General features: G+C 40.5%; 1 protein-coding gene and 1 non-coding gene across 5 annotated transcripts in view; one reads left to right on the forward strand and one right to left on the reverse strand.

Annotated features, from left to right (window-relative positions):
- Napepld (N-acyl phosphatidylethanolamine phospholipase D) overlaps positions 1-6,625 on the reverse strand; it is a 39,502-nt gene extending 32,877 nt beyond the window's left edge. For 2 of the 4 annotated variants that reach the window (XM_046464083.2, XM_058585500.1), the window contains exon 1: positions 6,090-6,468. Coding sequence is in view for 1 of the 4 variants with exons in the window: in XM_046464082.2 (XP_046320038.1) it covers positions 6,252-6,262 (11 nt within the window). In the remaining 3 variants the exon portion in view is untranslated. Of the gene's footprint in view, positions 1-6,089; positions 6,469-6,507 lie in introns of those variants that run through there. The other 2 variants (XM_046464081.2, XM_046464082.2) reach the window with 2 other exon arrangements.
- A 1,181-nt stretch (positions 6,626-7,806) lies between these two features.
- LOC124106548 (U6 spliceosomal RNA) lies at positions 7,807-7,912 on the forward strand. The gene has a single exon (XR_006856092.1). It is a non-coding gene; the product is annotated as a U6 spliceosomal RNA (small nuclear RNA).
- Positions 7,913-9,117: the final 1,205 nt, after the last annotated feature.

The raw sequence follows: 9,117 nt of genomic DNA on the forward strand, positions 1-9,117 counted from the left end.
TACTCAAAGGAAAATTTTCCCCAATAGGAAGAGATAAAAAGGCAAGAAAGATCAGCTCCAGATAAATCATATGTAACTAAATTTGTCCCTAAGGCATTTCAGTGTCTTACCCTTCCTACCCAAGCCATAGATACTAACCTCAGAGCTCCTCCCACCTCCTCTCTGCAGTGAAAACTGCTTGTCAGGGAAGGATCTGATCTCCATATGTGACTAATATTCCTCCCTATAGAAGAATATTTCTTAGCCAACTAGATACAAAGTCTTAAGCCTGTGACTCTTGATGCTGGCTGTACATCAAAATTATCTGCGGAGCTCTTTAAACTACACCTGAGTCTACTGAATGAAAATGTGGCGGGGCTGGGGTGTGAGGTGATCCTCGGGGAGTTTTTAAAAGTTCTGTGGAAGATTCTGACATACAGGCAGGAATACGAACCACTACTGTGTTTTTAAGTCATCAGCACAAAGTAGGAAAGTCAACGAGACTTTCTGGTACCCTACAATTTATGCTAGTCTGCCAGCCGCCCACCATAAAGCTAACCTTCCTACCTGTCCCACACTCAAATCTAAAGAGGTGGCATACTGAGACTGCTACACAGCACTAGGACTAGGAAGACTACCTTGCTATATACAAAGTGACAGGTCACAGACTTGTACCCAATCCATCAGAGTCAATTCTACTCTGTGCTCCCAGGAAGCCAAGAAGGAAGGGAGAGAGGAAAGGAGGGGAGAAGGGAGGGAATACAACCAGTAATGATTCACGCTGTGTATAACAACCCATCACAACCTGTGCACAAGTGTTCAACAAATATTCACAGAATGAACAAATGAAGAACAGGAGTTCAAACTCCCTATCGCTCTTCATGGAGGTATAGTTCTTTCTTTCTTTCTTTCTTTCTTTCTTTCTTTCTTTCTTTCTTTCTTTCTTTCTTTCTTTCTTTTTTAATCACCTGTAGGGAATCAAATAATAGGAGAAGCAAAAGTAACTGAAGGTCAGAGGCACAAAAGTCAACAAAGAGCATCCCCACTCACTGAAAAGTCAGAGCTGAGTGAGTGGATTCTGTGGTGGTGACATGGTTATAGAGTAGCAAAGACTAGAAGGTGCCTATCATAAAAAAATCTAGTCTCCTCTTTCTCCTCAGGGACAGTGACTACACTCCCCAGCCTTCCAGTGAGGGATGGCCATGTTGGTGACACTGACCAGTGTGTTCCCAGCACAAGTCATATATAGCACTTCCAGGAGTTTCCTTAAAGAAAAGGCAGGAACTCCTGATTCCTCCAGATCTTGCTACTGGTAGCCATCTTTAGCCACATTGTTGCAATGGCATAGAGGAGACATGGAAGGACTTGAGGGTCCACCAGACTAAGCCTGTACTAACTCCGCACTTCTCTTCAGAGGAGAAAACATATTTGAGCAATCTTTTAACCTGCCTCAAACTAATCTTAACTGATATATCTGCCATAACTGAGAAGTTTAAGGGAGCTATAAAAACATTAAAAGTTTGAGCTGGATTGCTGCTAAGGGGTAGAGGGCTTTCCTAGCATGTATGAGGCCCTGGGTTCCATCCCCAGTAACACACACATATACAACCCTAAAGGTAATAATCTCCCAAAACACAGCCTTCCTAATTCAAACCATGGGTACACTGAGTAACACACATAATTGTATCCTTTATCAATTATTAAGCATTTACTATGTGCCAAGCACTTGATATATTATGTATATGTGTGAGCATACAATCTCATTAATCTTCACAATATTTCTACAAGGTAGATATCAGTATCCTCAAATTACATACAAATGATGTAACAGAGGTTCACAGAGTTTAGTAGCTTGCATTAAGTCAAAAATCTAGCAACCCAAGTTGATCAGATGCCAAGCCCATGCTCTTTCCAAGTACATGTTGAATCTACAAATAAAATTCAATAAATGTCTCCTGAGCAGTTAACTACATTCTAAATTGGTATCATTTAGTTAATGGTTGTGGTCTCACTAACAAGGCTAGCCTTTTTTGCTTTTAAGAATTTTTTCTCTCTTTTTTTTTTTTTCTTTTCGAAGTAAAAAGCTTTTAGTAGACAATAAATAGCACTTTCCTCATAAAAATAATCCCTTTAATTTTACATGGAGACAGCTTCAAGTGATTTAGCTATTTTAATTAATAACTCAATTGTTCTAATTTAAAATTAAAAATAATCATCAACAAATAATAAATTGATTATATATTTCAGTCATAAAAACAAAAAATATACCTGGTACCTTGAACATACTCCTCTTGATTTGAAAAGGTGTCTGCATTCAGCCAGCATATAACATAAAATGACCTGGCATTTTATCCTTCTAATTGTGAAGAATTGTTAGTCATGCCCCAGAAAGAGATCAATCCCCAGTACTCAAAAATAAATAAATATAAATAAATAAATAGAGAAATAGATAGATAGATAGATAGGACAACTTCTGGTAGGGAGACCAAAGCATCTGGTCCCTGGGGATTCTAGTGTTCACATTGAAAGTTCTGCATCCTGGGAGCCCCCTCAGTCCTACAAAAACCTAGAAGGCTGGTCGTCCTATGCATTAGGGTACCATAAAATTGCACGTATGTCTTCAAGAAAACTTATAAAATTGTGGGCAGTTTATACTGAATTAGAGATGAAGCATTAGCCAGGCATGGTAGCACACACCTCTAATCCCAGCATCTCAGGAGGCTGAGGCAGGAGGATTGAAAATTCAAGTCAATCTCAGCAATTTAACAGGGCCCTAAGCAACTTCAAGAGATCCTGTCTCAAAAAAATAAAAAGGGCTGGGAATGTATGTAGCTCAGTAATAAAGCACCTCTGGGTCCAATCCCCCCCCCCCACACACACACACTGAGTGGTGGGAGGCAGACAGAGAGGCAGAGAGAGATATGAAGCATTATTATTAAGTATGGTTTCAAAATATTTGATTGGCTGTAAAAAAAAAAAAAAAGCAATTACAAACTTCTACATAACCATGCTTAACCAAGACAATGTTGCTGAGAATATAAAAAGTTTTAGGTAAAATTCTTCATTGTAATGATATTCATTACGTGCACTTACAGAGAAAACTGAGACACTGTATGAGGCAAGACTGAGAAAGGAATCAATTTACTCAAGAACTTTATCTCATCTCTGTGAAATGGTGGGGAAAAAATAGATTTGACATTGCAGTTTTGAGGCATCGTGACAGGCTAAAACTCTGATGAGGGTAGAAATAGGCAATCGACAAGTTAAAAGCTGAGGTAAGCACATACCCTTCAAAGTCCCTTCCAACCTGAATATTCCAAGACAAAAGTTATCATTTGTATGACTCTTTACAGGTAAAGCAAGTCTGTCCAGAGAGTAATCCGCCACCCAAAGGGTCTCTCTGGCTGGTGATGGAGCCTAGACTCTCTATTAGCCATACTCTCAGCTTAATTATGCTTAGGAAAATTTCCCAAAGAGCATACAGTCAGCATAAGAAGATAAATGACACATTTCACCTCATGTGGAGTATTTTACTTAAGGCCTCAAGTTTAAAAGGAATTTGAGTTCAGAAATTCTTGAAGCTTTATCAAGTTATTTAACCATATATTCAGGAGGTAGCTTAGTTTTTTTATGAGCTCTCTAAACAAACCAAAGGGATGAACACAGAAACTTGAAATAAATATCTTCTCAATTCGAAGGAGCTTCAAAATAAGAAAACTCTTTAAAAAACAAATTATTGCTGTCTTTCAATTTTCCTGGCATAGTTTTCTCATAAGGAAAACAACAAGCATGTGCCCAGTTTAAGGGGTGCTAATGACAATGAGAGAGCTTGGACTTTCTTTATCCCAATAACTTTATTCTTTTAACAAAACAACTACAAAATCACACAGAACTTTGCAAACATTCATTGTTTGATCAATATGTTATTGTCTGTTAATCTGGGAAGGTCCCCAAATTAGATAAACACAAAAATCTGCTGCCTTCAAGAGGAAAGACAGATTGTTCTAGACAGGGGTTGAGTTGTTTTTTTAACCAAGCTTTTTAATTATGCTGATCCATCCATCTATATGCCAGCCCTAGCCTCTGTGACCAATGGTACAGATAGTCCACAACCTAGGTTTAGGATGCATCTCCAGATGTATTAGTGATGCACACTACTCATCCTTAGCTTTTTCGGTTCCCTTGTCTAACAAGAACAGGGGCTGCTGAGCTAAAGAACCTTGTCCAAATCATTAAAATCTCCCATGCTCTCAGATTCCTGTTTTCCTCTTCCTGGCATAGGGTTAATAATCCCATATTCTTAAGTCTATAAAGTCAACTAAAAGTAAATATATAAAAATATGTGAAAGAGCTTTGTAAATGATAAAATTATAATACATTATTTAACCAGATAAGTTGGAAGAAGACTGTATCTATGACATAGAACTGCCCTGAGGATATCTGATTATATATAATCTGTTGTGAAACACTGTTAGTAACATAAATACACAATAAATGGGTATCAAATTCAAAAGACAAACTGAGCCATGTACTATAAACCACAAGAGTGTATAATTCTTCAGGATTAAAGAAGGTAGAATGAAATAGTACTTGAACCTTATGCTGGAAATCACATGAGTGAATTTTTATGCCAGTTTTATGCATGCTTACACAGACCTTCAGAATAAAAATATTCCTTAATGATTACTTATGTGGAAAGTTCATTTCCCTAATGACACTTCAATGAAAAGATTTCACTTCTATGTACTAAATCTAAAATGCCCAGATCAACACAACCCTCCATACAGACATACCCTTAGTCACAGAGTAGAAAATGAATGGAAAAACCCACAGTATTCAGAGCTATCCACCATTACAAAGAGAAATCAAAATCAAACAACAAAATTAAAGGAAAAATACTATTTTTCCAAACGCAAATGGAATGTTCATAAAAATCCTCTCAGTTTTCTGAACTCACAAATACCCAAGTAACATAATTCTCCTTACAAACAAGCACATGAGGATGACTGTATCAAAGTATAAACAAAACCCTATGGTGAAATGCCTATGTTAAAATGTCCTTTATATAGTCATAACTGGACTAATTTAAGCATTCAAGCTTACAATGTAGAATCTGTCCAATATAATCTGGAATTGTGAGGGAAAATAGGGGTGTGAGAAATACACTCAGTATTTTGCTCTTTCCTCTCTTGGAGACTTACCATAATTCTTGCAGCAGGAAGTCCTGCAGACAAAATATTAACAAAATAAAATCCTTGAAAATCATGGCTATATTTTCAGTTGACATAACCCATTTTAATCCCCCAATCTCTTTCTTAGATTCTTATCTTAAATAAGTATACCTGTTGTACATTCCTTCTTTAATAGACCTAATATTTTCGTGCAACAAAACCAGACTACTGTGAGACATGGGTAATCTTTCTTTTTAAAGATTATATAACTTCCTTCTAAACGATGCTGGTATTACTAAATCATAGCCAATGTAACAAAATAGAAATGGAACTGTTACACTTCCATCTGTTAACAACGATGGAAAATTACTTCTTAATTTGCAGTAAACTATCTCAGGAGTGACTTTCTGAATAAATGAAACAGAATTATCAATAGCAAACACTTCATGCTAAGCCAAAGCCAACGGGGCAAGTCATATTATAACATATACAGAACCTACAGTAAAGGGAAAGGCAGGAACTAAATGACTTTAAAAGGCTGTTAATTTTTCTCACTCTTAATATTTTCCAGGTTCAACTGAGGTATAATACAGCAGACCATGGGGGCCCCGTGCAAACGCAACTATCAAGGCCATGTCTAGTTCCATGGGGGGTGGGAACTACCTGAATTCGTGTTCTGAAAAGCCTGCAGTAACACCCAATTTTAGAAGCCAACAACCACTGAACATAAAACTCAAGACAGTACTACCTCCCACCACCCCTTCCCTTGCCCCCCCATTCCTATTCTGATTCAATAATTACACTTATTCAAGATAAAAGGGGAGAACCCTGTTGGAATGGATTTTTAGACGATACATACTATAGATAAAGCATAAGTAAGTTGCTCTGAGGAAGTTGTAGACCCATTCCTACATATAAACCAAAAGAAGATACACCCACTTGTATTCCGATCAGTGAAGATGCAACCTGGTAATTTGCACAGACAGGTACTCTCCCAAAGGGGGCAGAAAGAAGACTGTAGTTCTTCACTCAGTCAGCGTCAGAGAAGCAGGCTCCGCAACTCTCGAGGTGCGGAAATTCAAATAAAGCCCTGCCACTCACACGTGCAGCATCTCCAGGAGGCAGGGCTTGGGGACTAGGATACGCGGTCGCAGCACGCTCCGCTCCAACAGCCCTAGGCTAGGGAGTGCGGACTGCTCCACACAGAGACCCGGGAAGAAGCAGCACAGATGCCAGAGAAAGCGCGGCCGGGACGAAACCGCCTCCCGCCAAGTCCCGGAGCGTAGGGGCTCCTAGGCGTTCTGGCTCCCTGCGGCGGGCGCGCAGCGGCGGGGGCGGGGTGAGGGCGGGGGCTCACCTTGCGCCGGCGGCAGTCGGGCGCGCGCGTCGCCGGCGCTGCTCCTCCTGGGCTGCGAGCCACACCGCCCGAGCGCCGCGGGGGGGGCCGCGGTGGCCGGCGCCCGGGTTCCTCCGCCCCCGGCCCCGCCGAGTCGACTCCGCCGAGGGTGCCAGCAGCTGTAGGCAGCGCCGGAGCGCTGGCCGCCTCGCCATACGTGGAGTGAGCGGTCGCGCAGCGCCCCGGGCGCCCCCGGGCCGAGAAGGGCCCGGCTTGCAGCAAGGTTCCGCTCCCCCTTGCCTGGTGACTTTCTCATTGTGACCTTCGAAGCTGGCGCCCCGGCCAACGTTGTCCCGCGGCCGCCGCTGCCCCCGCCTTCACCAAGATGGCTGCCCGGCGGGTCGGGGCCCGAAGCCATCTTGGTAAGGGAGGCACGCGGGTCGGGCCCCCTCTTGCTCGCCTTTGCGGGCGTTCTTCTGAAGACAGTTGGGTCGCCTGTCCCAAGCCAGCAGTTAACGTTCAAATCACATGAGCACATTCCTGGACACCAGACAACAATTGCTAAAAATAAATGAAATCCCATTGACCCTGGGAGCCCCTGAGACTGCTGGATCATAGAGAAGTATTGACATGTTAACTGCCTCGTTCCAAGAACCTGGTAGCAAAGAAACTAAACTCATTTAATGTGTGTATGATGGATATTGAATATTAACGACAGCTCTGCCTTGTCATGGTGTGCTCACTTTTAAAATGATGTCAGAGCTTCCTGGTACACACAGTTCTCTAATGAACCTGCATCATTTTTACATCCCAGAGTAATGACGAAAGAGCATTAAAATGTGATTCTGAGTTTCTTACTGGGTTTGCTTTTTAAATTGCAGGTTGAAATTAGTAATTTCAAGAAATATTTACAGGGCTAAGTATGTGGCTCAGTGGTAGAATTCTCGCCTGGCATACGTGAGGCCCTGGATTTGATCCCCAGCATGGAAAAAAATATATATTTACATATAGGCAGATTGAAATAGAATTCAATGATAGGTGGTTGGGCAAAAAGAATCCTCTGAAAGTCCTAAAGTTGTGTACAATGGGCCAGAAGAAAATCCGTCTGGAGTTATATTAGTAAAAAAGAAACACCAGCCCTAATGCAGATAGAACTGAGGGGAAATGAAAAACTATTCTGCCATTTGAAAATGAATGTGCACCGGTGTAATACTGTAGGACTGTAAAGCACTTTATGTGACTGGATTTTTGTCTCCTGGGGCCAACTTGAAGTTGTTGCTACATATTATTAATTTAAGTGTGATTAAAAACTACTTGCATGTGCTTGATTAGCAGCACATGTACTAAAATTGGAATGATAAGGAGAAGATTGGCATGGCCCCTGCTCAAGAATGACACACAAATTCATGAATCATTCCATATTTTTGTGAGTTCTACATCATGTACCACCAGAAGACTGAGAAATTATACTCCATCCATGTATCATGTGTCAAAATGCATTCTACTGTCATGTACAGCTAATTAGAACAATTTTTTAAAAAAAATTTATAGCAGCACAATTCACAATAGCTAAACTGTGCAGCCAACCTAGATGCCCTTCAGTGGATGAGTGGATAAAAAAAATGTGGCATATATACACAATGGAATTTTACTCAGCAATAAAAAAGAATAAAATCATGGCATTTGCAGGTAAATGGATGGCATTGGTGAAGTGAAGTTAGCCAACCCAAAGAAACAAATGCCAAATGTTTTCTCTGATATAAGGAGGCTGACTCATAGTGGGGTAGGGAGGGGGAGCATGGGGGAATAAATGAATTCTAGATAGGGCAGAGGGGTGGGAGGGAAAGAGATAGGGCAGGGGATTAGCAAGGATGGTGGAATAAAATAGACATCATTATCCAAAGTACATATATGAAGACACGAATTGGGTGTCAACATACTTTATATAAAAACAGATATGAAAGTTGTGGCATATATGTATAATAAGAATTGTAATGCCTTCTGCTGTCATTTTTTTTAAATCAATTAAAAAAAAGTTTAACAAAGTAAAAAAAAAAAACTGCTTGCACTTGGGTGGGGTTGAGACTGCTAAGCTGAATAATTTTGTGTGCAACAGCAAAATTTTAAAGAAAAGTAACAGTTCTATAAACCCAAAAGGAAGACTGAAGTTAACAATCAGAAGTTACTGCTCTTAGCTAAGGAGCTTTTAAAAGATATCATTTCTTCCCCTCACTCACATCCTTTATTTATGAAAAACTCTCAAATTTTTAAAAAAAGGCTATGTGTTTGGGGGGTATTTGTGGGATTTTGTTTGGTTTTGGGCAGTACTAGCGATTGAACCCAGGGACACTCTTGAACCCAGGGGCACTCTTATCACTCAGCTACACCCGGGCCTTTTTTATTTTTTATTTTTAGACAGTATTGCTACATTGCACAGACTAACCTTGAACTTGTGATCCTCCCGCCTCAGCCTCCCCAGTAACTGGGATTACAAATGGGACCCACCACAGCTGGCAGATAGGCTTTTTTTTGGTAAAGCCATTTGAATAAGTTGGAGATACCAAAATACTTAAGCATTAAGATACTTGCTTCCTAACCACAATATCATTCTCAATTGAGAAAGCAGTTCTC

Source organism: Marmota monax, unplaced genomic scaffold, assembly GCF_021218885.2.
Source record: "Marmota monax isolate L192 unplaced genomic scaffold, Marmota_monax_Labrador192_F-V1.1 WCK01_AAM20220418_F8-fsc00065, whole genome shotgun sequence".
NCBI lineage: Eukaryota > Metazoa > Chordata > Mammalia > Rodentia > Sciuridae > Marmota > Marmota monax.